Source organism: Thunnus maccoyii, unplaced genomic scaffold (genome assembly GCF_910596095.1).
Source record: "Thunnus maccoyii unplaced genomic scaffold, fThuMac1.1, whole genome shotgun sequence".
NCBI classification, from domain to species: Eukaryota; Metazoa; Chordata; class Actinopteri; order Scombriformes; family Scombridae; genus Thunnus; species Thunnus maccoyii.
Window position 1 is genome coordinate 2,115,822 of NW_024757900.1, and position 27,923 is coordinate 2,143,744.

At 40.0% G+C, this 27,923-nt stretch overlaps 2 protein-coding genes across 2 annotated transcripts in view; one reads left to right on the top strand and one right to left on the bottom strand.

Moving 5' to 3' along the window:
* Window positions 1-802: 802 nt before the first annotated feature.
* On the top strand, window positions 803-18,101 carry LOC121893581 (E3 ubiquitin-protein ligase DTX3L-like). Its single transcript, XM_042405580.1, has 4 exons — window positions 803-903; window positions 6,016-7,032; window positions 17,240-17,457; window positions 17,685-18,101. The coding sequence occupies exons 1-4, from the start codon at window positions 898-900 to the stop codon at window positions 17,752-17,754; spliced, it is 1,311 nt and encodes a 436-aa protein (XP_042261514.1). The 5' UTR covers window positions 803-897; the 3' UTR covers window positions 17,755-18,101.
* A 2,185-nt stretch (window positions 18,102-20,286) lies between these two features.
* LOC121893579 overlaps window positions 20,287-27,923 on the bottom strand; it is a 112,437-nt gene continuing 104,800 nt past the window's right edge. The window contains exons 2-5 of the mRNA XM_042405579.1: window positions 21,649-27,494; window positions 21,207-21,267; window positions 20,806-20,936; window positions 20,287-20,546 (exon numbers count right to left, since the gene is read on the bottom strand). Of these exons, the coding sequence (XP_042261513.1) occupies window positions 23,033-26,461 (3,429 nt within the window). The 5' untranslated portion in view covers window positions 26,462-27,494 and the 3' untranslated portion in view covers window positions 20,287-20,546; window positions 20,806-20,936; window positions 21,207-21,267; window positions 21,649-23,032. The remainder of the gene's footprint in view (window positions 20,547-20,805; window positions 20,937-21,206; window positions 21,268-21,648; window positions 27,495-27,923) is intronic.

Here is a 27,923-nt window from a genome sequence, read left to right on the forward strand (position 1 = left end):
ATGCTTAATGTAACACAATTAGGAAAGATTAGATACTGGCTTATAGACTTTGACACATGTTCCCTTTGTCCATTTGACTGAATAAAAGCGGTGGAAGAAGTACTCAAATCCCTTACTTAAGTAAAAGTGAGGCAATGTAAAATACTCTATTACAAGTAAAAGTCCTGCATGAAAAATCCTCCTACAGTAAAAGTACATAAATATTATGAGCTTGATGTAGTTTAAGTATTGCAGTAAAAGTAGTGGTTTGGTCCCTCTGACTGATATATTATTATATATGACATCATCAGATTATTAATACTGAAGAATCAGTGTGTAAGCCACTGATTTCATCTTTAACAATGTGTTGTATTTTAAAAGCTTGTTATATTATTCATTGTCTCAAATCTTCATCTGAAAAGTAACTAAAGCTGTCAAATAAATGTAGTGGAGTAGAAAGTACAATATTTCCCTCTGAAGGGTAGTGGAAGTATAAAGTGGCATCAAGTAAAGTACAAGTACCTTAAAATTGTACTTAAGTACAGTATACTTGATTAAATGTAGTTATTTTCCACCACTACCGAATAAGGACAGGACAGTATTTAACAGAGGAAAGGGATTTCTCCTAATTTATGACCCATATGTGTGTTTTCAAAACCAAATGAATGTAACCACAACTGTCAAATAAATGAGTTTATGTACTTAGTTACTTTTCGCCACTATGTAGATATCACAGGTTTTGTGATGGCCTGCGACTGATATCTTTTTTTGTGGTTTTTATGTTGATTGTTATTTCCTTGGTTACCGAAAGGGCTCGCTGAAAGACACGTGGTGATCGTTGAAAGTGAAACTGAAAAGCAGACAGGTCTTCACGGCGATCAGAGAAATAGTTGTGATGTTTTAGCGGACGTCTGCAGCATGGAGGTAGGTTTCATAGGCTATATATTTAAAACAGTTTTTACCAGGCTAAAAGAAGGTGAGGTATGGAAGCAGGAATGGATTTTATGGTCGGTGTAGGAAATGTTTTACCCATCTGATAGGTCATTTCCTTTGTTGTTGTTTTTCTGAAAGAACGTAGCAAACAGCTGCGATTTCGTGTCTCTCTGATTTAGTCACAAAAGCAAACTACTACCTATGACATGTTTGATTTTCGACTGAAGAAGTGCGCTATTTGGTTTTGGCTTTTCCTTCAACCGCGTTCACATTCATACAATGTAAATGCATAGAGATGCTGGCTTGTTCATAGCTCAGTAGTCGGTGTTGCAGAAACCGCAAATGCGCTTTGCCTAGGCTATTATTGCTTTCCATTACGTGGTACACTGATACACGACGCTGAACTTGGCTTCTTAATCACAGTCTCTTATTGGAATGTTCCGGTCCACAATAAATGTGGTATAACGCCTTTAGATGGCGTTGTTCAGTCATTTTCAAACTATTTCATGAACTGAAAAATGTAACCAATACGGGGAAGATGAATTGAGAATGAATCATAGAATGAAATGGTCTTTAACTGATTTATAATCCTAATTTTGATAATTTTAACTGTAGCATTTTCTTCTTATTGCCTTTATTCATGGTAAACTGATTTTCAGTCTTGTTGCTATTTCTGCCTATTTGCTCTGGTCCTACCTGCTCAGTATCAATAACAATAATAAGTCGCAAGAAACCAATACATGACACGGGACATCATAAGGTATCATTATCCTGAGGGTATCACGCTGTTACAGTCACAACCACCAGCAAGCATGTCCCCGAGAATGAGTAAGGAGCTGCTCAGAGAAAAGCCCCAGCAACAAACTGTCCTGTTGGTGTTTTCCAGTGTTACATTATACGACAAAGCAAAAAGAAAGTAATGGACCCGAAAGCTAAAAGAAAAGCAAAGAGTGTGTTCTGACTGAGCACTTTTGGAAACCAAGTTTGTGTAAGAGTACTTTTTAGGGCCCTATTTTAACGATCTAAAGCGCATGGTTTGAAGCGCATGGCGCAATTGCATTTAGGGTGTGTATAAATCCACTTTTGCTGTTTTAACGGCGGAAAAATGGTCGCTGCGCCAGGCGCATGGTTCAAAGGGGTTGTCCATAGTCTCCTAATTAATCATGGGTGTTTTCGGCGTAACATGTAATAAACCAATCACAGTGTCATCTCCCATTCCCTTTAAGAGCCAGGTGCGCTTGTACCTTGGCAGATTGCTATTATGACGGCGCATTTGCCAAGTAGTAAGAAGGAGCGCTTCTCTGCAGAGGTAACGGATGTGCTCGTGTGCAAATTTATCTTCGTTTGGTTTTTGAAAAGGTTTTTTTTTTTAACTTCAGCTTTGGTTTCTTTAAAATCGTTTTGTTCAGTCATGGAGTAACAGGTCAAATCAGCAGGGTTTTAATGGCTGAAAGTATGGAAACCTGATAGATGTATACTCTCAAAAATGTTAAAGAATATTTGATAAATATTGTTCAAAAATTAAATTTAATTTTAATCATGTAAAGACTCATCAACACAGTTATCAGGTCTTGATCAACTCTCCAAGATTTATTTCCTTCTTTAGTTTAATCATTGTTTCCACCTCATGTGTTCCTCATGTCATCATGTATTGATGCAGCAGGAAAGTCAATCTGTGTCTGATATGTTGTTTAAATACCTACAACTATTCCCACAATTTGGTCAAATAATTAAACAATTTAATCCGTCATTACTGCGATTAGTCAGTTCTGATAAATATTATGACTAAGCATTATGACATGTATTTTCTTTTAAATATGTTAATATACACAATAATAATATTTCATTGTTACCTTTTGCATGTTTGTGCGCTGCTGCGCGTCCTGTGTGTGTAACAAGCAGAGTGTATGTTTTGCACCCGCCTGTGTAGGTGCATATTACTGTTCTGATAATGTGCCCTTAAAATAACAGTGAAACATTGCGCCATTGACTTTAGACCAGGTTTTTGTTGGTCAATAGCGCAATCGGTCTCTGCTGCCTCAAGATAGCAATGCGCCGTCAACGTGCCTGACCGCACCTTACTTTTAGACTAACACACAGGCCATTGCTATTTTAACAACGTGGGCGCTGGACGGGAAAATGACAACTGCGTCGGTCTTAAAATAACAAAGACATTTGCGCTGTATTTGGAGCCGCTTTGCGCCAGGCAGAAGATAGGGCCCTTAGTGTCATGTAATACTTGAAGGCTGTTGCACAACAAAGAGTTTACATTTAGAGGATTTAACTTGATTTTTGTATAATTTCTTTATTAGAATGAGTTTTCTGTTTGCATCCCATACACTTCTTGGTCATTTTTCACATTCTGAATCCACTTAGGTGAAATCCTATCAGAAATTTAAGTTTAAGATAACTTTGAAATTCAAATATATTAACTTGATTCATATTGTGTTATATATCAATATCAGCTGATATGGAAAAAGATAAGCAAAACATTTTTGCCATGTCATCCAGCCCTATATGATGGTATCACTCACTATATGTATGATATATACATATAAACTGAATTGTTTCAACACTTCACTGAGACTTAAATGAGACAAAAATCCAACATGCTATATAGTAGTATATATCATTAGAAAATTTGTGATCTTCCACTATTGTGAGTTTAAACAATGTTTGATCACACAACAGGGTTTGTAAAAAAAAAAAAAAAAAAAAAAAAAAAAAAAAAAAAGCCTGGTTAGGGTTAAGTTAGGGTTAAGGGTGAATTTGGAGTCTTTTGCCACATTTCACTTCCAGTAAATTAAATATTGCAAGCTTCAGCCCTCTACCAGAACATCTTACCATAATGCATCTTGAAGAATCACGGTAAGATTGCCCAAATTAGTTGGTCATTTCATGACATACCTGACAATAGAGAATGCACTTCCTGTGAAAGAAAATGTGTGTAAATGCTGACAGCTGAAATAAAGTGAAAAGCAATGCTGGAAATACAGAAATCTGCAGGAATTTTTTAAAATCTTGTAGCTCCACCTACAGGTGAAATTGTATCAAATGTTGCAGACTTGTTCAGCATCCCCATCTGTACAAATCTGCTGAACTTGGTTATCCTGGAAAACTACATTTAAGAGATGTGGCAGTTGATAAGTAGTATGGTGGTTTTTAACTAATGGCCACAGGGTGGTTCTGTTGGTGCCATGCTTCAACATGCAGTGCACATTCTGATACCAGATCTTGCATACCAAGTTTCTTTTTATTAAAGACAACAGAACTGTGAAATATCATGTTATAATATTACAGTAGCGCCCCTTGTGGGCAGAATTGTATCAAATGTTACACACTTGTGCAGTGTAGTACAAGTGTGTAATATTACATACAATGTACAACATTCCCAAATTTGGTTGTAATCCAATTCAGTATTGAAGAGTTAATAAAGCATCTTTAATCTTTACAATATTTGCACAGTGTGTTCCTTGGATGATGCCGATTAGACTGATAGAGGCCATGCCCATTTCCACCAGTTTGGATTTTTTCATAAACACCTAAAAAAAATTTCTGCCATTTTGGTTTATCTCGTAAACACTTGTATTGCTTCTGTTGGCACATTTTCATCATTTTTTGCTTCTGTTGGCATATTACAATATTTGCACAGTGTGTTCCTTGGATGATGCCAATTAGACTGATAGAGGCCATGCCCATTTCCACCTAAAAAAAATTTCCGCCATTTTGGATTTTTTTCGTAAACACCTAAAAAAAAAAAAAAAAAAAAAAAAAAATTCTGCCACTTTGGATTTTTTTGTAAACACATTTATTGCTTCTGTTGGCACATATTTCATCTAATCTTCACCATACATAACATATTTGGATGACCCCACACAAAACTTATGTGGTTGTTTTTTTAATCATTTCCTCATTTCATGAGGAAGTGCTCAACATATTAAAACATGGAATCAACAGTGCCACCATGTGGTCAGTTATTATGTGTTTTACGTTTTGGCTAATAACTCATGAACCATGAGGCCTATCAAAAAAATATTTGAACAGTGCCTTCCTTGGATTATGCCAAATAGACTGATATAGGGTACACCCATTTGCACCTTAAAAAGTTTTAGGCCATTTTGTATTTTTTGGTGAACACATATTTTGCTTCTGTTGGCACAATCCAATCTTAACCAAACTTGGTACATACCATATTTAGATGACCTTCAAGTTAGGCTATTCCATTGTTGCTAACTTTGGAACTAACCCCCTTCACTTTTCCAGCACTTGGGGAGAGAACAGACTTGACTTTTTTAGCATTTATGAACTGTTACACTGGAGTCTGTTCTGTACATTTACTGCCAGACTGACAACTTACTGCTAACCTTTTCCTCCGCTCCGCTGGCATCCATTGTCTTCCCTACTGCTTGCTCTTTCCCACTCACTACACAAACGCATAACCTCGTTCAGGAACACAGCGCAACGCTGTGTTCCTTAACGAGGTTACGCTACCAATAGTTTCCCAGGCAACAACACAGAGGTAGACTCACGTACCGGAACAGCACTGCACAGAGACACCCAAATGGTATTGATTTCTGAATGAATGGATATTTGGCGTTATTTTTGACCTTAAAAATATTGTTTTGGCCTGGCGGGAGTTCTTGTTGTTATAATTATAGGAGAAACACTGATTCAGTAAGCGTTCAGTACGTTCAGTAAAAACTCAGTAAACATTGAATATAGTTGGACCTAGCAGTCTCCATTAGGTTGGGTGAGTTCAAATTTCTGTAAACAACGGGGGTGTTTTGAATACACATTTTCACAGGTAATTTGTTAGTCTGTCCCTCCCGCCACAGGAAATAATGTATTAATCCTGGAAGGCTGTTGATGTAGAACTTTTCGCCTTATTCGACCAATGCATACATTATCAGATGGACAAAAAACTCTTCCCTAGAAGTACTAAGCTACTTTTATGACAGTTACCTGGGTTTGGGGCCCTGATGGGACGATGTGGTGAAACATTTTAATGGAAATTTGTAAATGCAAGTAAGAGCTATGCAACATTTAGATAGAGGTACTGTATGTGTGTAGCTAAGAGCTAACAGTTTTCATTTCCTGTTACAGTTTATCAAAGACATCATTATCATCATTGATGAAGCTGATTACAAAGACCATGGAAAATTAAGAAAGATTCTTCAAGCTTACAGTCCTGAGAAAAACGGTTCCTGCTACAAAGTGAGGGGAACATATGAGGAACTAGAAAACCTTTCAATCACACTGTCAGCGGTGAGGCATTGTTCCATTCCTGCCACACATGGACTCACCTGTCAGCAGGGTGAACAGGCTTCAACTCATGTCAAATCAGTGGATGTATCTGGGGTTGTTATGGCCTACATTAAGCAAAAATGTGCAAAAGCACTTGGCAAAATTCTGGGGAACAATTTTGTCATTGAAACACAGCCTCATCAGAGCAGCCTTATCAGAACAGTGCACAATAACCCTACCAGCACAGTACAAGTAACTGTCAGACAACACCATGTCTCCACATACCATGTTCCTGCTGACTGTGTCAGACAACGATTCATCACATTCTACCAGAGAACTGCCTCCGACCTGCAGGTCACATCTGTCCCTGTGGGTTCACATGACCACAAAGAGCTGCAGAGGAGATTTCCACACCTCCTTTTTAAACCCAGCCACAAGAAATATGAAGTAACAGTGACCGGGCCTTTTGTGCACACTGCCAGATTAAAAGAGTTTCTTTTACAAAATACACCGAGCTCAAGCAAGAGTCAAGTGCACAGAGGTCCAGCTGTCTCTCCAAAGAGAAGTAACTCAGGTCCTTCACCCACACACAGCAAAGATTCTGAAGATGAATCATGTCCAATCTGTATGGAACCAATAGTAACAACAGACAAGGAGACTCTGCGATGCAAACACTCATTCTGCAGACACTGTCTGAAAACAGCTTTTGACTACAAGCCGGTCTGCCCTACATGTGGAGAGTTATACGGCCTTTTGACAGGGACACAACCAGATGGGGGCAGAATGGATGTCACCCAAAACTCTTCATCTTTGCCTGGATATGAGAGATATGGAACAATAATCATCCATTATACTATTCCAAGTGGCATCCAAAAGGTAAGACTACAGATACAACACTGAACACTTTGAGCACCAAATGTCATCCTTGACCTTAGAAACAGCAGTTTGACAAAATAACTAAAGGTCCACTAACTAGCTCTTCCAGGCTTTCAACTGCATCTCACAGTCTTCATCAGTGAATGAAGTTGTCTCAGTTGTCTTGACCAGAGAATTGAACTCTGGTCATATGATGACAGAGGGATCAACAGAGAGCACCAGAAGCATCACTGTGGGATGCTCTTACATGCCTGGACTGTCAGAGCCTTCAAGTGACAAGGAGTCCGAACTTACCACAAACCATTCAACATCTTTAGATCTCTTCTTGTTAACCTTAAAGACAGATTTTTTACATGTATGTTTGTGCATAACAAAAGACTGCAGAAAGGAAAAGTAACAGCAGAGTGTGGGAGGAAAAGAGAGATTGCAACACGGAGCTATGCATCCTTGTATTTAAAATCATTCTGTCCAAAGTCTGACTAAAATTAACACAAAGGAGCGTCCATAGGCCTAAAAAAGTTTGTTACCACCATTAAAAATTTGACTATTTTTGTTCAGTTCATACATTTTTGCTCTGTGTGTCTGCCTGCCTGAAAAAAATAGACTTATCAGTACAGTTACAATAAGCAAATCATATGTCCAAAATAAGGTTGGAGGTAAAGGAGAAGTCTGGTTATTGATCTCCTGCAGATATACAGTAACTTGGTCACTACGGTGCATGTTTTGCACTGAGTAGATCAAGGAGGACATTCACATCCAACGTCACAGAGCATCTTTGTACAGAAACTGGGGTTACCATCTCCCCCCATATACAAGCACCTATTATCACTTTAAAGAGGAAGTGTGAAGAACACTTAGGCCATGTGATAACAACTGAGTCAACTCCACCCACTGATGAAGACTGTGAGATGCAGTTGATACCAGAAAAATTAAGTGTATCTTGATTTAAAATTATTTAATCTTCAATTAGATATATTTTATTTACATACATACAACATAGCTAGCTCACATTTGTTAGAATAAAACCTGAGTATCACTACAAACAATCAAACCATGGCATAAAATGACAACCTGTACTGACGAGTCTCAACAAAGCTTTTATTATGAAGACCAGGAGCTGCTCACGGTAGGGGGGGCCTCCAGGGGTGACTAATATGCTTTGTTTTAGCAGCGCAGGGACCAAAGTGTCACGGAAAGGCTGAATGGAGAGGCTAAAAGGAATAGGAAAAGGAAAAGCAGCAAGGAAATGAAAATGCAAATGGGAAAAGGAATTGCCCCTTTAAATGCCTAGATAAATAGGTTGATTGTAGCTGCACTCCAGAGCGACCCATAGGAGCATTTTCTAATATGACACCTCTATAGGTAGTAAGCATAAAAAATAATTGTTTAAACCACTTAGTTAGGGTTAGGGAAAGATCATGCTTTTGGTTAAAATGATCACTTGAAACAGGGTATTCCTTAAAGTTATGCAACCTTCGTCCTCATGGCAACAGTCATGGCAACAGTAAGCACTATGACAATTCTGCCTTGAGGGCTTCTGCTGGTATCTCATCCGGCCCTTCTGCCTTACCTCCTCTCAAGGCCATAATAGCCTTCCTAAGTTCCATCTTGGGGCAGGGGTGGGGGTTGCAGTTTATCTCCAGCAGGTTTGGGGCTGGTGGAATCTCTGCTGTTATTCGAAGGGGCTGTCTGTTGAGCTGCTATTCTTAAGTGTTCAGTCCATCTCTGAAGTTGATCTTTCCTGATTGTGAGGAGTGTGCCTTTTTTGTCCTTAATGTGTACTTGTGCTTGTTTGTGGTTATATATAGTTCCTTCAGATTGTTTTTTCCTGCTGCATCTTTTGCCTGCTGTGCCAAATCCTTGTTGTACTACTTTTTGTCCCTTCTGACACTTTTCTTCACAGCTTTGTTTGCTGCCTCATATTCATTCTGTGCTGATGCCTTTTTTGTTCTAGCTTTACTTCTATTTAGTACCTTCTTTTTACCTTCTCTCACTCACTTTTTTGTATGTTTCTGTGGATAGCCAGGGTTTGGTTGTCTTTTCTCTCCCTACTATTTCTTCACGTCTTCTCCTCGTTCTTGTAGTGCTTGAAACCAGTTGTGTAATGTAACTTGGTATTGTTCTGAAGTGCCTATATCTCGAAATTACTGTACACTGAATTTGACTCTTCCTTCCCTGGGGTTCATGCATTTCAGTTTCAGCTGTGTCCTCAATATGAGTAGGTGATGTTCAGACCCAGTGACAGCTCACCTTTTTACTCTGACATCCAGCAGTGTGTGCCTAAATTTCAGGTTGATGCAAATGTGGCTGATCTCATTTTGAGATGAAATTTTGCTGTAATGATCCTTGATTTGATGGGTCTTCTTGGATAGCATAAACCCTACTCCCTCTGTATGTGCACAAGATAGAAGGAACACAGCAGGGCATGGATGTCTTCTTTCCCATCTGCTCTGTTGTAGCTTGTAGCTTTATTTTCTCTCTTATAACATCTACATAATATTCTATCCTCCTGAGACCGAGCAATTCATTTATGTCCATTCTAGTGGACATTAACTTTTTGCTCATATCTCTCATACTATACATGTCACTCTATTAAGTCCTGTTGTTCCTTAAAGAGGACAACTGAGGCTTTAAAGTGACATATCATGTGGGGGGGGTGTGACCTTGCCAACTTGCCTGTGCCTGTCTTTCCAAAATGGCTGTCATCACAACTAGCACATTTTATGGAAAAAAGAAAGGTAAGCCTGGTATTCATAATTACACATTTTTTAATGTTATATTTTGATTGTTTTGAGTAAATAAACATCTCAGGAATATTTTTTCAGAGCAGAGCTTATTTATTTTCATTTGTAAAACAGCTAATTTATAAATGTACTCTGTGCTGGACATCAGGACTTTGTACTTATGTTTGTTTCACATTTTTTTAGTGGACAGCTCTATGACAGACACAGAGAGGATTCTTAAGAGAATCATTGAGGGAGATTCAGACATAGATCTATCAGAGGATGAGAGTCCAGTGAGAGAGGTGAGGCTGAAAGCTAAGATGAGGAGGACCCAGATGAGGTGGACAAAGACAGATGATGTGTGCCATTGTCCTCTGTGGGCCAAAACTAACACGTGGGGCTCTGAGGTTTTTAATCAGAGCAAAAATGGAGGGATAACCTACAGAGATGTGTTCCAGGAAAGAGATCCAAATTGTTTTTTTAACCTAAATGAACAATTAATGTGGAAAAAATGTTAAATTCATTAGAAGGATGGACATATGAAACTAAGTGCAAAAGTGTTCTCAAGTGAACTTACCCTTTAACATTTTGATAACATGTTAATTGTGTTAAATTATTGTGTGTGCTTTGTCTTTCTCCTAAGGTTCAAGCCTCTGTTATAAGAATGCAGAATTACACTAGATAATGCTGCCCTAAGCTGCACAGACTGGAGCCCACTGCAGTGCTTCCAGCAGTACATTGATGAACAATTAAGTCAGCATCTGTCTGTCTTCACCAACCAGCGCATGGTACAAGATTCAGGCTGCAGCTTGAACACAATACCAGAAGAGATCAAGACCCTTTTCAGAATCTCAGTGTACATGGCATGCCTTGGATACCCAAGAATTAAAGTGTATTGGGCTGCCAAAACTAGAGTCCTAATTATAACTGATTCCATGACACAAGATCATTTTTACAAGATCAGATCTACGCTGAAAGTGGTTAATGATCTGGATGTGGTTCAGGTGAAATGGTGAAGTTAATACAAAAGAATGGAAAATCTACATTTGCTATTTGTTTTGTATGTGATGTTGTATTTTAGGATTCCAGTGGATCTTTCCATGTAAATACTTTACTTTAAAGGTCCAGTGTGCAGTATTTAGTAACATCTAAAAGAACAGACTTGGTAAAAATTGAATAGATTATTTATAAGTATATCTTAATTAGTGTCTAATCAGCTGAAAATAAAAATTGTGTTTTTGTTACCTTAGAAATAAGCCCTTTATATTTACATGGGAGCGGGTCCCCCTCCACGGTGGCCGCCATGTTGCATCGCCATGTTTCTACAGTAGCGCAGAACGGACAAACCTAACACTGGCTCCAGTGAGGGCTTTACGTGTTTTAGATTCAGTGGGTGACTACCGGAAATGCACCGGTTTTAAAACGAAGAGGAAGAACGGACCAAACATTTTGTATTGTGAGAAGTTTTTGAAACCAAAATCTGATAAATGGAGGATCATACTTATTTAGAAAATCACAGGAGCGTGAATTGTCGTCATCAAAGAAACGAAAACACGAAGAAGCTAAACGAAATTCGGACAAGCAAAGGCATAAAACAAGGATAAATCCAGATGGAAATTCCTGATGAGAGAAATGTTTGCAGACTAACACCGAAGTTTCCTGTTTACTGCTGGACAGGTAAGAGTGTAATGTATATTTACTTTACCCCGCTGGTAATGGTCCAAAACCTAGATGATGTACAGTGTTTATTAGCAGTACATTAGTTTCCCTGAAAAGAAACGCTGCCACGTAACATTAAATATTAGCACACTTTAGCCTCAGTTTGTGCCTCTCACGGAGCTGGTGGTCTGATAAGAGACGACAGGGAGGCAACGTTGTGCTAATAACCCAACGATTTATTCATTTTCTGTGGCAGTAAGACAACACATTGACTGATAACTAAGATATTTAGCGCTGGTGATGTGCTAAAGACAGTAAGTCAGAGTAATGAGTTATAATGTAATAATGGAGGAGAAGTCTGCTCATCACCAAGTTAATTCATCCTGTGAATTTATATTTATATTTTTCACAGTGCTCCATGATTTCATTGTTTGCTCCTAATTTGTCATTTAGGAGCACATGTACACATTGGGGGGCTTATAGTTAGCTTAGTTAAAGTTAGCTTATAGTCCAACACAAGTAATTTCCCCGTTTCAATGTTGAAAAACATGTAATTGCTACCAGAGTTTTAATTTTACATTTATCAGTCAGAAGTGGAATTTTTCTGTTATTTATTTTGGTTTGTTTATCCAGGCCAGCCAAGGCTCCCAGCATCTTAGGACATAACATAATGTATTACAAGGGTTTGTGACTGTGTCATGTAGCGCTTATTTTCTTGATGTTGCTGTTGTTTCTCCCTCTATGAGAGAGGCCCTGTGGCATTGATGCATGGTATTGCCTTTATCTCGATCCTAAAGTGACTGTGTAATAGGTCAGGGGTATTTCACCATGTGCCATTGATGGCTGGGAGTACGTTGGTTTTCATTACAACCAAAGACAACAAAAGTTGATTTCACTGAATAGCTACTTGTCTCTGGCTGAAAGTGTGTTAATCAATTAAATAATTTTATCTAGTCTGTTGTTGGGATGAAAATCTGCATGGAATAAGGTTGAACAGTTTCTGGTGAGCACATTAGATAGATAGATAGATAGATAGATAGATAGATAGATAGATAGATAGATAGATTATTCACCATGTCTGTGACATTCACACCCGCCATATCAGAAGTATTGCAGACACAAGTCAGGAGAGGTTCAGGTAAGTGATACACATTTGTTTGTCCATGTAGCATATTAACTTACCCTGTAAGTCCTACTCTCGGTTAAATAGCACTATTTTCACATGTACAACTGTATAAAATGTATGAAATAGTAAATTATCTCTATGTGTAATGGTACTGTCTTCCACAGAAGCAGTTTTCCATGCAGCTGCTGCTATACACACAGCTCCTTGAGCAGACGAGGAACAGCAATGCCAGTGAATTATGGGTGTTGTTCCTGCCATGAGAGCATTTTCATCCAGAGCAGTAAATTCAATACCTTTGGTGTGGTATTGGTCTGACCCTTGTCAGCTATTATATGTGCAGCAATTTGACTGCTGGAAGGTGATCAGATAAGTTTAATCACACTGCTATTCTGTCTTTATCAGAATCAACTCTGAGGAACACAGAATAAGCTGTCAAAATGTTTGTTTGAACAGTAAAAGCTGCATGTTTATGTTATCTTTATATTGTCCAGATTGAAAAGGATGTCCAAAAATGTTTCTGTTAAATAAAATATATTTTTATTACAAATGTCATTATTTTTAGTGTTGTTTTTTATATTTTTATTTTGTGGTTCAAACTAGTGAATTACAGTTAACATAACCTGAAGTGGCAATGAAAATTAATCCATAACATGTACTACAGTGCCCTGTTCTGAGGATCAGTGGTATTCCAACTTCACTACTGTTTTATGTTGCTTTATAAATATAAATAATGACAATATAAATTAATGATGGAAGTGGTAATGACAATATACTGACTGCAGGGAAGTACTGTCATTGTATAAGTATATATTAATATGTTTATCATTGCAATTATCACAGCACATCTGTTGAATATCTTATTTGGTACACTTGCACATTTAAGTTGAACAAATGTGAATATATAAACAAAAAGTTTAATAATTATCCAGAAAATATATAAATATAGAAAATGTATAGAACAAGTATAAAACAAATAAAATATCAGAAATGTAACAAATAAATATGAGATGATTTGATGCCTTGATGATGAACAGGCAGGTGTGTGAGTACCTGAGATACTGTGTGGACGTTCCAGAGGACCTGGAGGGAAACTCAGAGGCCAGGTGTGAAACCAATGTGATGTCTTTGGAGGACCAGGGAACTTGTCCCTGATCCTTCAAACACAGCAACTGGGGATGACAAGTTGGTTTCCCTGGCCTAAAGAGCCATGTTGTCAATAGATGAAATGTCTATAGGCAGCATAACGGTACTCCTGGTTGTCATCCTCAGGCTTCCTGGTTTGGCCAAATACCATAATGTCCTCCCAGTACCACCAGTGAATGCATAAAAAGCATTTTCAAGACAGTACTGGGAGAAGTGCGGTATTATTATTACACAATCTGCAGGGTACTGGCCACAGCATTTCCTCTCCTGTTCCGTAGGCATGTCTGTATGGTTACTACAAGTACACCATGGTACCCCTGGCACTCCAGCAAACAGTGGGACGCCATGCATGCACTGATGCATCATCAAGGCATCAAAAATGAACCCTGGCTGCCTCTGAAGCAGTTTACTGGTGAGCTGCCTGTGCTCCTCCAAGGTCATCACTTCAAGAAGTTTCATGATATGTTGGAAATATGGTAATGGTAGTGCAGAATATGGATTGTAGGCTGTCCAGTGTTCCCAAACATGTCTACAACAATAACATGATTTTTTTTAAAAAGTCAAAATACTGCTGCTCGATACTGTTCCTATATAGTATTTATATAATCATTCAGTAGTGTTGCTGATGTTTTCAGTAGCCTCTTTTATACAGAGAACCCGCATTATAGCCGTAAAAGGGTATCCAAGGGGAGGACATTTCTCTTCGTTTGATAAAGTTAAAAGTAAAGTTAGACTTTTCTGTCGGCTTCCTGACTCATTTTAAAAAGACGAGAGAAAGAGAGAGAGAGCAGCTGTGGTCGAGTGAGCTAGAGGGTGAATGAAGAGAGGGAGTAATGTTAGTTACGTTAGTGAGGAAGCCGGTGAATCAGATCGATAAACATTATTTTCTGATTGTTTCACAGTGGTTAGCTTCTAAAGCACAAACACACCCTCACACCTCTTCAACCCTGCAGCTGTGCGCTATGCCACCTGATTTGGTCTGAATGCGGGCTAAACAGAACAGCGAGGCGGATTACAGGCGCAGTATTCCCGCCTTGAACGGGCTGTGTAAAAGGGGCTACTGACTCACATTACACTGATAACACATCAAACTATACAGACTGCAGTAATGTAAAGCACAGAGCTGCTATGTAAATACCACTTTGTGTTGGCATTTTTAATATCATGCAGAACGGGTAGGAATATGATAAAATAATTGTATAAATAACGTCACAAACCTCAGCCGCTTCAGTCCTTTCAGACGGTTTCCAGCCTCTTCCCCTGCTTCCACGGTGTCGGTGTTCGCTCTCCTCCCTTGCCTGGCCCAGCAGAACCGCTAACTCGCCCTCTTTCTCGCTCTCTTCCTCCTCCTGTAACCTCCAGAACTTGACTCTGCAAACAGATAATAAAATATGTAACTTTATCCTGCCAACGCTATCTCACTATCAATAATGCCTAACATTAGAATAAAATAATGTAAGTTTTGTTTACAGTGTACGTGTTGTCACTTGTGAGCTATAACCTATAGTATTATAGACTAAATAATTAAATACATCTTCATCTCATCGCTTGATTTGTTAGAAATGCTCAAAGTTGTCGTGGATGACATCTTCAGCAAATAGCCTCTTGTCCTTGAAGGCCACCGTAGCTTCTGGAATCTCTCCAAAGTCTTAGGGAGGGGAGGGGTGAGCGGCAGAGTGCTTCAATCTAGAACCTCACCGTTAGAGGCCGCTAAATACACACATATTACACACTGGACCTTTAAATGTTTCATGTTTGAGAACAATGAAACAAAATTTGAAAAAAAATTAAGTTTTAACATTTTTTTCTTTGCAAGGTGTTTTTTACCACCCAAACACTTAATTTATGTAAAAAAAATTAAAAAAACATTTTTTTTCCTGGGTCTCAGGAGGCTATGGAATGCAGTTTGTGTGTCCTGTCCAGTGGCTTCAAAGATAACATGGGGAAGATTTGTCCGTGAGTTGCCAGGTCCTTTGTCAAATCTGAACAGTGCAGGTAGAATATTCATAACACATCCACATCAGGATCAACACACTCAGCATGGCAATGTGAACCAGTGCAAATGGAAGATTCTCATGGGTCGATTTTTCTGTAGTTTACTTTAAACCACAGGTCATCATGTATTGGGGTGAACTGTCCCTTTAAGTTATTCACTTTAAAATGATCTCATCTGTTTTCAGCTACTGTTGCCTAAATATTCAGTCTTCTAACTCAGGTCTTCACCGGCAAATCACTTGAAAGAATATATTTGATTTGATCTATTGATTGGGACACTGTGCAGTTTTAAACATTAAAGATGCACTGTGCCGGAGTTAGCTCGAAGCTAATTTGCATCCGAAGTCCCCCACAATCAAAACATACAGCACAACAACAAACAGTACAAAGCAAAAAAAAAAAAAAAAAAATCCCAAGAAAACAAACAAACTAACAAAAAAAAACACACAAAGAACACACCATTCAAAACACAAAGCTACACACAACAGCACATTACATACACCCACAATGTCAATTAGAAACTAATAAGAAAACTAATAATAACTTAGTGGTCACACAGCTGATTGGTCTTTAGTACATTTCTTAGTTTGGCCTTGAATGTATTGATAGAACTACAGTTCAAGTAGGGCATTTCACTGAGTTGTGGCTTTCACAGAGAAAGCTGACTGCCCAAATGCACTGTGATGAAATGGTATATTACAATCTTGTATAGAGGATATTCTGGAGGATCTAATAGAACTTACTGAGCGAGTGTACACAAAGTCACATAGTGGAGGAGGGGCCAAACCATTTCAAATTTTATATCCTAGGCACAAATTTGAGAATAATCTAAAATTTTCAAAGCTCAGTAAATTGTTTTTCTCCAGTACCCTACACTGATGGAAATGCATTGGCTTTTTGTCCAGAGTTTTTAGAGTTTGTTTGTGTAAGGACTCAAGAGGATCATAGCATGCATAAATATCTTGGCTGCATCCAAAGAAAGACAGTTTCTAATATGTCTAAAATTTGCTAAGTTGTACTTTATGGTTTGAACTGTTTTTTTAACATGTTTCTTAAAGTTCAAATTTGGATCCAGTGTCATACCAAGATATTTAAAATCAGTAACTATGTCTCTTTCATCGCATAATCCCAACCATCAATATATACACTTCAAATTCAGTGTATCTCTCTCCGCATAGACTCCATTTACTTAGGGTCATATCATCACCAGATTGTAGTGTTTGTTCTTTGGATACAAATGGTTCTTATATTTACATAATTTGGCAGTATTTTAACGGAGGGCACTTTCAACATTTATATCCAGGATTCCAGAGAAAACTATTCCTTGTCAATCTGTTCTGCTGCTACGTAAATGAAAGTTCCTCTTTAAATCTGTCAATCACTGAGAGGAGAATATTTCTCAGGCATAATCCTTGCCTCCTTAAGTTTGAGATTGCTTATTTCTGTGTGCATGTGCCTTCATTCAAAATTGAATAACACAAACAAACAGAACAAAAGAAGAGCTAATTTCCAGCTTGACAGAACATCATTAAGCAGGCGAACCTCTACTATCTGTCTGCAGGTGGACCATCCTAACCCTGGTCAGCCATATGAAGGTGCATCTCGTACAGCCTACCTGCCAGACTCCTCAGAGGGCAGGAGGATCCTAAAACTACTGAGGCAAGCCTTTGATCAGAGACTCATCTTCACTGTTGGTCGCTCCACCACCAGTGGCAGGAACAATGCTGTCACATGGAATGATATTCACCACAAAACTTCGACACATGGAGGACCAACTCAGTAAGAACTCTTTTATTTGGTATCATAACATGATTCCTTTTTTTACATCTATGTATGTATGACAAGAGAAATTTATACTGTGTCGTAAATGTAATCATAAATACAGAAGTCTCATACTCAGATATAGTTTCACAGGAGGCACACTACAAGTATAACTGTATGGATTTTCATCATAGCTATGCAAGTGTCCGTTTGAAGTCACTGAATTTCTGTCATTGTGTTTGCAGCTATGGATACCCAGATCCTGATTATCTCAAACGAGTTCAAGATGAGCTGAAAGTCAAGGGAATTGAATGAGTCACATTAAGGTTTGACATTTGCTAAGATGACGTTTTAAAGAGACTAAATAACATGACCATCTCAAAAAGTTAGGGACAAACACCATCACATTTTCAAATGCACACACTTTTAAATGTAAGGCATTATGCCATAGTGGACTACAAACCAGGAGGGATAATGGAATTTTAATGTAATTTTATGTACTATAATTAGTCAACCATACAAAGATGTATTTTTCTGTTTTCTTTAACCATTCTATTTTTGTTAATGGGTATTCTTCTTGGATTATTGTTTGCTGACTCATTTTGTTATTTATGTTCAGATAATGTGACAATAAAAAATCTCTGCAACTAGCTAAACTAACTAACTGAATATAAATAAATAATTTTAAAAAAGATTTTATATAGTCAATTTTTACTGGTCTGTTAAAGCTTTTCTGAACTTTCTGACATATAAGTAGTCTAGTTTCGTGAAGAGGCAAAGAGGTAATTGGGCTATCTTTTTACATAGTATTTAGAATTTCACATATAGCTTGTGTTTTCAATTTTAAAGTATTTTTTTCTGTCATGGCACATACACTAGTAAAATGATTTGTTGTTTGGTGTGAGGGATTTAATTTCTTCTTGTTGCCAACCATGCACTGAGCTTGGTGTTGGTTTCAGTTAATGTAGGTTAACAAATACACACATACATAGAAACCGTACACTGTAAAAAACTTGTGATTTTAACAGTAATATACTGGCCACAATTGACAAGTAACTTACTGTAAACTGAATTACTGTAAGTTACTGTAAAATAATTTACAGTAAGTTTACTGTGCTTTTATTTACAGTAGCAATGTCACTGTAAAATGGAACACAATAATTTAATGGTACTGTACTGAAAATCACAGTAAGGAAATCATAAATGTAAAATGAAACAGTAATATGATACTGTATATACTGTTGCAGTAGCTGCAAAACAGACATTTTGCAGTAAATTAGATTACTGTTATTCATATAATGCTGTGAAACTTTCAAACCATACTTTTAAATTTGAATAAATGAGTACAAAACCAACTCTTTAAATGACAATCATTTGTTAACTGTTGAACAGCAACTACTACATTTACTACATTTTACTTAAAACTTATGTTTACAGAAATCTAATGGCCTTCTTCCATATGGCAGAAATACCCATGCTGAATAGTGAACTGCTGCAATTATATGTGATACACAGTGCAAATGATTTTCCCTCAGACAGGATAGCAGAACAAAATAAGTTTTGCATTTCCTGCACATGCTTCATAATAAAAGCCACACAGCGGTACACCAGTGAGAAGCTTTTAATGTGAAGTAGCAACAGCAGGAAATGTTGCATGGGCTGAAATACTGCATGGGCTTACTTAAGACAGCTTAACTTAACACAGTAAATAAGAATGTTTTCTTTTCAGTTTCCAGTTCTTATAATTTCTGAAAACATTCTACCACATCTCCTTTAGCCATGAAAGAATCAGGGACCATGTGCAACTTTCTGTCCTGTAAATATCACTCTGTAACGAAGTTTTCAAATGTTTATATTACAAACAATAGTAAATATTACAAAGACAGTGTTAAAAATCCAATATTTAAAAAGCTTGTTTAAATCTGTGGCCACAGTTAAACAAATTATCATGAAAAAAATAATATTGATGTCACTTCCTAAGCCCACTAGTTTAAGTTTTTTAAAAAAACCCAAAAACAAACATATCAAATCACTGAACTTGAGATCTATCATATATATATATATAGAGAGAGAGAGAGAGCGAGAGAGAGAGAGAGCGAGAGAGAGAGAGAGAGAGAGAGAGAGAGAGAGAGACACTGGAAACTAGGGGTGTGCCCGAATACAAATATGTTATTCAGCAAAGCACAAATACTGGGTTTTCTATGAATATTTGTTTCATACAAATATTTTAAAAATTATTTGTTTTCAGGAAGAAAAAAAACATGCCAAATACCAGTGCACAGGTTGGTTACATCGCTATCTCAGTCTCTGTCCTCTGCACCACTGTTACATCTATCAGCAGGTCTCAATGAGAGGAGTCACATCCACTCGCTACATGACGCACATCGTCTTATTTGGACATCACTCCTGGACTTGGGGGTGTTCCGCAAAGTGCTCTCAAGAGACCCTCTGTAACCTGTTGTTCCCCTTCTCCTTTCCACAAAGTTAGGTTGTAATAAATAAGCAATAAATGAAAAGTGCAAAGCAAGAATCACCTTTGAAGTTCTTCACTATGTTACACCGTGTGCTGTCTCTGTGTTATGGGTGTACAAATAGGTAGAGGTCTGTTTGCAATGAGGTGATGAGTTAAGTTTTAGCTCAGTAGTCAGCGCAGTTGTCTATGATCTGGGAGACTCCAGTTCATGACCTGGTTTGGGGAACTCCTTTATCAGGTAGTTTATTCATGAACACTTATTGTAACACTTAAATTTTCTAAAATAAAAAGTGCAATAAACACAAAAACAGGATTTTTAAGCCTCTTTCCACTTTTATTTGAATACACATACAAATACAAATAATTTTGCTGCCTCAACAAATACAGATACAAATACAAATACTGGGCTCTCTGCACATCCCTACTAGACACTGTTATTTCCTTGAAAGAATACACTCTTGAGTACTGTGGGAGATGTAAAGTCAGCAAGTACTCAGGTGTCCATAGAGTATTTAAAATTGTGTTTGTGAATGTGTCCACTTTGCATCACAAGTCTGTTGGGCCAAAAGACTTTGGATCCTTGCAGGTCAGGAGCTGCTGCTTCATGTTCTTTAGCAAATTGAATGACAGCTATCTGCAGATGACAGAAAAATACAAATGTTTTACCATTACAGTATGTGTAATAGCCAGGCTATGATCAAAACCCATGATTTTAAGGCTGTCAAACACAAAACTAAGCTTTTGTAGAGTAGGTTACACCTAACAAGATTTTAATTACCTATGGCAACAAACTTTTAAATACATCTTAATAGCAATGTTAATCACAGGGAAAATGCAAGTGAAAAGAATCTAAAGGAAATAGGATGTGATTTAAAAATGTTGATGAGCAATACCTTTTGAACAGACTCCAGATAGAACTGACCATATAGCAAGATGTGAAGAGGACAGCCAAGGTGGTGGTGAAGTCAAGTCTCCATCAGCAGCATCCATTTGATCGTACGCAGGATCTCAGGTTCAGGTTCTCCTGATGAGTAATAATCAAACACTGAACTGACAACAACTCTATCACTGCAAAGTACTGTTTTCTCTGTGAGAACTAAGAAACTTACACAACAGAGTCAACATTGTTTGTGTGAGTTAGTACATGGGAACAGATCTAAGGAGATGACTGCTGAGTTGTTTGTGTTTAAGCTAAAATAAATGTAAAATATCTAAAAACAGGCACATAGTATAACAAGCATAACTACCACAAGAGCTGAATAACTTGGCTTTGTCTGTGGATTTTAAATCTTACCTTGCACAGTAAGACCTGGATGATGGGAGAGACTGGACTCAAAAGCAGGAGTGATCATCACCTGTGAGGTGTAGAAATAAGATGAAGAAAGGCATCAGGATTAAGAGCTGCACACGACTTTGGAAAACATTTTTACTGAGACTGATTACTTATTAATTAAAGCTGCAAGCAGCATTGAACGGGCCCTCGTGCCTTTGCGCACGTCAGGCTGTGGTGCAGTCGAAGGGCTTCTGTCACGGGCATGTAGATTGTTGAGGAAGCCTTTCAGGCAACCTCCCCAAGTTGGTTGATGCGAGAAGAACGAAACCACAGTCGAGTAATGTCTTTGTAGCAGCAGAATTTATTTATCGAAGATCTTCGGAGAACACTTTACAGAAAAACCTGCATTTGGCAAAGCGCCCTGTGTTTTGAGCTTTTGTCTACATGCCAGAGCATTTTATACCTTGTTTTCATCCCCTTTTTGGGTGTATCTATTGTTTGGACCCCAATTGGCTCTTTGTCTATCATTTCTTAGAAAAGGAGCTGTCTTCCTCCATTTTTTTTACCCCAATTCACCACCCATGCTTAAGGTTATTTCTGTCTCCCTCAGTCTGGTTTGATCTAGTTCTCGATATGCTCTTAATCCACATATCTAACCACATACTTCTACTTTCTTGCTTATGCGTCTGCAGACACAATACTCAGAAAACAGTGAACTTTTAACTTCCACTTATTGTTGCATAACTCATCCTGTTGACAGCAACCGTGGCAAGCAAAGGACATGACCTTTCGATATCACTTCTCAATTGAACAAGGCATATAAAACATACTTGGTTAACATAAGTTTAAATCAGCATTGGGATTAATATGACAATGTGTGTTTCCCATTACCTCTCACAATTCCCCCTTTTGATCTCTACTAAAGAGATCACTCATCTGCCCCATATGGACCTTCCAAATCTTTCAGCCCCAAGGGACTCCCTTCAAGGAGCCCTTTTAAACTCTGCCTGATAGTTCGTTAGGGTTAGGGCTCTTTCTCTCACTCGTCTTGGTACGGGCTGCATATAGTTCTTCTTCCTGTTGTTGGTTGGAGGGTGCGTGATCTCTCCTCTTCGGGACCTAGGGGTAGACTGCCCTACGTCCCCAATGAGCTTTCCAGGGGATTATTCTGCCCCTTTCTTGGAAAGCTCGGTCTCAGGACCAGCCGGTCCTGAGCTCTGGTTCAACAGGTCCCCCTGGACCTGTCTCTGCGACCTCCTAGGCTCCTCTGCTGCTGTGCACTGGCTCCAATGGAACCAGGTGTCCCCTTTACCTTGCAAGCGGACCGCGTGGGATGTTCTCTCTGTGACTCAATATGGGCCAGTCCACCTTGGCTCTGACCACTTCCGCTTGATGACTCTCAAACGAACCCAGTCGGCTGTGGGCACCACCTCTGCTCTCTCTTGGCCCTGATCCTTCTGGAGGGCCTGGGTGGAGTATTCTGAAAGCAAAGCTTGGAGATCATTAAAGTAGGTCCTGGCGGGTATTATGTTCTCAGTTTCTGCTACTCCTATCATTCTTTCCCCAGGACCTGGAAACATCCTACCGGTCTGTAGCTCAAATGGTGTGTGTCCCGTACCCTGGTTAACTGATGCTCTGATGGACATTAAGGCTAGTGGCAGGGCATCAACCCAGTTGAGTTTTGTCTGTTCACATATTTTGGCCAACCGTGTTTCGCTCTACCTTTCCCTGAGACTGGGGGTGGTAGACCGTACCGAAAGCGTGTTTTAGGCCCAGCAGTCTTTCTACCTTTTGTAGGTCTTGGTTTTTGAAGTGGGTCCCATTATCGGATCTTATCTTTTCGGATTTTATCTTTTTGTGGGAATTGCCTCTGGCCAACCTGTATAAGCGTCCACACACATGAGTACATATTGATAGCCTTTGTGCGCTTCAATCATGTCTGTATAGTCGATAACGATCTCTTTACCTGCCTGAGTAATCAGAGGGTACCTTCCTGCTTCTGGTTTAATGGTGGTTCTGGGGTTGTGTCTGCTACACACTTCGCATGTCTGTATCATTTCTTTTGCCATTTCCTTCATGAATGGGTGCCACCAATGTTTCAGATTTCTCATCATCTGAGCTACTCCTACATGACCTACCCCATGGGCTTCCTCTAGAGCGGTGCTCCTCATACCGGGGGGCAGAATTAACCTTCCGTCAGTGCTTCTCCATACCCCGTCTTTCTCTACCGCCCCCCTCGCTTCCCACATAATTTTCTCTTGTGGCGAGGCTTGTCTCTGCATCTTGGAGACATTTTCTAGGCTCATGTCTAACCTTTCCTCATCTTCTGTTCTTACTAACATTGCCCTGTCAGTATATCCCGCGGCCTCCTTTGCAGCCCTGTCTGCTGCTGCATTTCCTCGTGCTACCTGGCTTCTACTGGTGTCATGGCCTTTGCACTTGATCACCGCCACCTGAGATGGTAACATTAAGGCTTCCGCTAATTCTTTCATCTCCTCTTCATGCTTTATTGGTTTGTTAGTGGCTGTCAGGAACCCTGCTCTCAGCCACTGTCCTAGTTCTACATGCACGGCTCCTGTTGCATATGCTGAATCTGTATAAATATTTACAATGTCTCCCTCCCCTGCTTTCAGAGCTTCGATCAGCGCCCTAATTTCTGCTCTTTGTGCTGACTGTTGTCCTTGCAGCCTCCCTGCTACTCTCACCTGAAACCCTCCTTCCTGCTCCTCCACTACCGCGTACGCTGCTTTGAGTCCCTCTTTTTCATCTCTATAACAACACCCGTCTGTGTAGTAGTTCCTTCCCCCTTCTATGGCTTCCGCCTGCAGGTCTGTTCTAGGTTTAAGCTCTACCCAGACCCTCTCTGTACACCTCTGTGGTTCTCCAGTCCCTATTCTGTCTGCCATATTGATGCCTTCATGAGTGTACGTGATGTTTGGGGCGTCGAGTATTCTGCTTAGTTTTTGCTGGCGCAGCGATGTGAGGGTGAATGCTTGTGAATTGACGTATGCTACTACGCCATGTGTTTTCAGTACTTGTAGACCATGTCCCATCACTATGTGAGCTATCTTTTGAATCAGTTTTGCCAATCCGGCCGCGTATTGTGTGCATGTGGGATGTCTTTGTTCCATGTTGTCTAGCATGACACTGGCGTACATTAATACCTGTCTACCTCCCCCTTTTTTCTGGAACAGGACGCCGTTTACAACTTTCCCTGTTCCAGAAACATCCAAATGGAATGGTGCAGTGTAATCTGGTGTCGCCAAATCTGCTGCAGCTGCTAGAGACTGTTTGAGGTTGATGAATGCTTCTTCGGCTTCCAATGTCCAATTTATGTGAGCTGAGAGGTTACGCATCCCAGCCTCTTTTATAGTGTTTCGCAAGGGCTGCGTAAGCCCTGTGTAATTTGGGATGTAATTTCTGCTGTATCCAGTCAGACCAAGGAACGACAGCATGTCTTTGACTGTACAAGGCTGTGGGTGGTGAAGTATGTTGGCACGATGCGAGGGTGACAGGCCTGCACGCTGTTGTGAAATAACTCGGCCTAAGAAAGAGACCTGTTTCCTGACTGCCTGTAATTTAGTTCTACTGACTTTGAACCCATGCTGTGCCAAATGAAGAAGCAATACACGCGTGGCCTCCAAACAAGAGAGGGCGGTTGGTGCGGCTAACAGGAGGTCGTCAACGTATTGCACGAGTGTTACACTTTCTGGCAGTGGACAGGTGAGTAATGCGTCTTTGAGCACCTGATTAAACAAACCAGGCGAGAGAGCGAATCCCTGTGGTAATCTGGTGTACCTGAGCCATTGTCCTTTGTACGTGAACGAGAAAATGTCTCTGCATTCCTCAGCTAGGGGAAGACAAAAGAACGCATTAGCTAAGTCGATGCAGGTGAACCAGGAGTGTTCGGGAGACAGGTTCGTTAAAGCGACATAGGGGTTAGGTACAGGGACGGTGGGCGTCAACAGGATGTTATTGATTGCTCTGAGGTCATGCGCCATACGGTATTTACCTGTCCCTTTCTTTTCAACTGGCAGAATTGGAGTGTTCCACTCTGAGGAGGAGAGCTCTAACACTCCCTGGGACCATAGTCCTTCTATGGTATCAGCAATGCCTTCCTCAGCTTGTGGTTTATGGGGGTATTGGTTGATCCAGATAGGTTCGAGTGTTTTAACAGAGAATGTGATAGGCTGACAACTCACAAACCCAACATCCGTTGGCCCCTGAGCCCACAAGTGTGATGGCATGGCTTCAATTACACCTGCCGCATCCGGATGGTCTTTTCTTTCCCTGCCATGATGTCTAGAGATTTGCGTCGCCTCTAACAGACAATGATCGACAGCGGTGACTTTTATCCTGTATGTGTTGCTAGATTGTGAAAAACTAACCGAGGGTATTTGGGTGTTCTGCCAATCTGTAGACTGCACAGCTCTTTTGACCATGCCCCCCAGCTCCCTAGCCTCATGTTCAGGGTGAAGCGCCAGAGAGACGTGTGGAACGGCTTCATCATTCATCCTGTACCATGGCTTCTGCTCTGTGTTGAGGTGCACTGCTGCAGCTACACCCTCTGGCGCTATATACAAATCACAAGTGTCTGTTTGCCATTCCTGTCCTGCTAACTGCTCCTGAAATTGTTCTTGGTACCATTCTGTCTGGTTTCTGTCATAGAACAGGGTGACATGTGGGGGGTCGAGGGGAGGCACGTAAGGCTCAAGAGAAGCGATCCAGGGCTTCCACGCCATGAAGGCAGAGAGGATGCCTTTGTGTTCAGGTGTGTCGGGGAGTAGCCGTCCCCAATAAATCTCGGCTTGTTGCTCCTCTATGGGGCTTATGAGATATTGCCCCTGTCCTGTTCCTGCGTTGCAATGCAGGAAGAGATCAGGTGTGTCTGACGTGGCCGCTGCCACCATAACCTTGTTATTTTTCACATCTTTCTTTTTTGCCTTGTTAACTTTCTGTCTGGCCTCCCCTAGCTGAAGCTTAAGGAGCTGGGACTGCAGATCTTTAATGGTGGCCTTCTCTTCCTGAACTTTGTCTAGCGCTCTGGTCAAATGATGTATGAGATGTTTCTCCCAGGTGTGGGAGTCGCACCCCGCCATGTCAGGGTTATCTTTCATGGCGTTTTTTACTGTCTCAGGAATTCCTTCTAATATCGCCTGTCGATACCACTCCTGCTGAACTCCTGGTTTACCTGGGTGACATCCTGTCTGTTGGGTCCACATATCTTTACATTTATCCAAATGCTCTCTGGGGTTTTGTTCACCATCCCACTTCATTTTCGGAACTGCAGCAGTGTTTGGCAGGGGTTATTTGTTCCTCAATGCTTGTCCTAGGTCGTCGACTACGTGTAGGAATGGAGTATTGTCGTCCAAACGGTGCGTTTTAGCTTCCTGTTCTATCTCTTTTTCGTCTGCACTACTCATGCATCTGCAGGCAACCGCTCGGAAATCCCCTAGCGCCATCGTCTGTCCTGCGGTCAAGCTATCCAATTTCCCTAACCATCTGCCTCCTCCCTCTGAGATGGGTGGCATCTTATCCACAATAGCCTGCACGTCCCCTAATCCAAATGGTCTGTACTTCTGCCCTCCGTTCCCTGCTGTAATCAAAGGCATCGCAAAATGTTGGGCTTGTTTGGGGTGCGGCCTAAGCGATGTTTTGCGGCTGTGTACCTCAATCTGTTCCCTTGTCTTCTGTATTATGCTTGCCTTCTCTTCTTCCTCCTCCGCCTGTTTTATTTCTGCCCCATACTCCTTCTCTTTTTCCCACATTAACTTCCCCAATGGCTCCTTTTCTGGTTCCGTCTTTACCTTTATTTTTTAACAACACTTTTAGTTCTTCCCAGGTTTCTCTTTTCTTTTTCTCTTTCTCTTTTGGAGAGTGTAGTCCTTCCTTGGTTTCTACCACTCTTTGAACCTGTACTAACAATGGTTTCCAATTTGGTGTACCCCACCCATCATCACCTACTTCTCTGTCAAATTCTCCGTCCATTGTTCCTAATTGTTTCAGCCAGTCAGTTTGTATGACACATTCGTTCCGAGCAACTGACCCTTGTGACGAAAACCGGCCACTTTCGTTGTCACCGTTAGGTTTCCGTGACTCAGTTTTCCTGTTTCTTGTCACTTTGTTATCACCATTAGGTTTCCGTGACTCAACAGTTTCTGTTTTATACAGTTTTCGTCAGGACACTGAAACAATTCCCACCCTCTAAGTTTGTGTTAGTGTTTGATACTTTACCTCCCGGGAGTTGTTTTCCTTACTCTTTTTCTTCTTCCACTTCTTCTTTGTTTCCAGTAACACCGATCTATAAGACTTCAAACAAAGTGATTATTTTATGGTACCAAACTTGTTTTTCGTTTTAAATGCTCAATAGATAGATTTAGGGGGCGCCACTTCCCTGGGACACTATCACACCCAGCGTCGGTCCTTTTCCATGGATCCGACACTATAACCTCGTCAGATTATAGCAGGATTCGCCACTATCATGCGTTGGACTTCATACGAATTTCACATATGTGTGCCAAAACACCCTTACTCCGAATTCAAGTTTGGTGGGTTCTAGTACTTGACTGTTGCTTTCGACCACTCGCGACTTTAAACGCATACGAACCCTCTTTCCCTTTTCCCTTATGTTGCTTTTATACGCTTGTCACGTAAGCGACTTTAAACGCATTACTCCTAATTATTTAGTTCACTTTGTTTTACTCAAACTGTGAATTTGACAATCTCAGAATATATTCT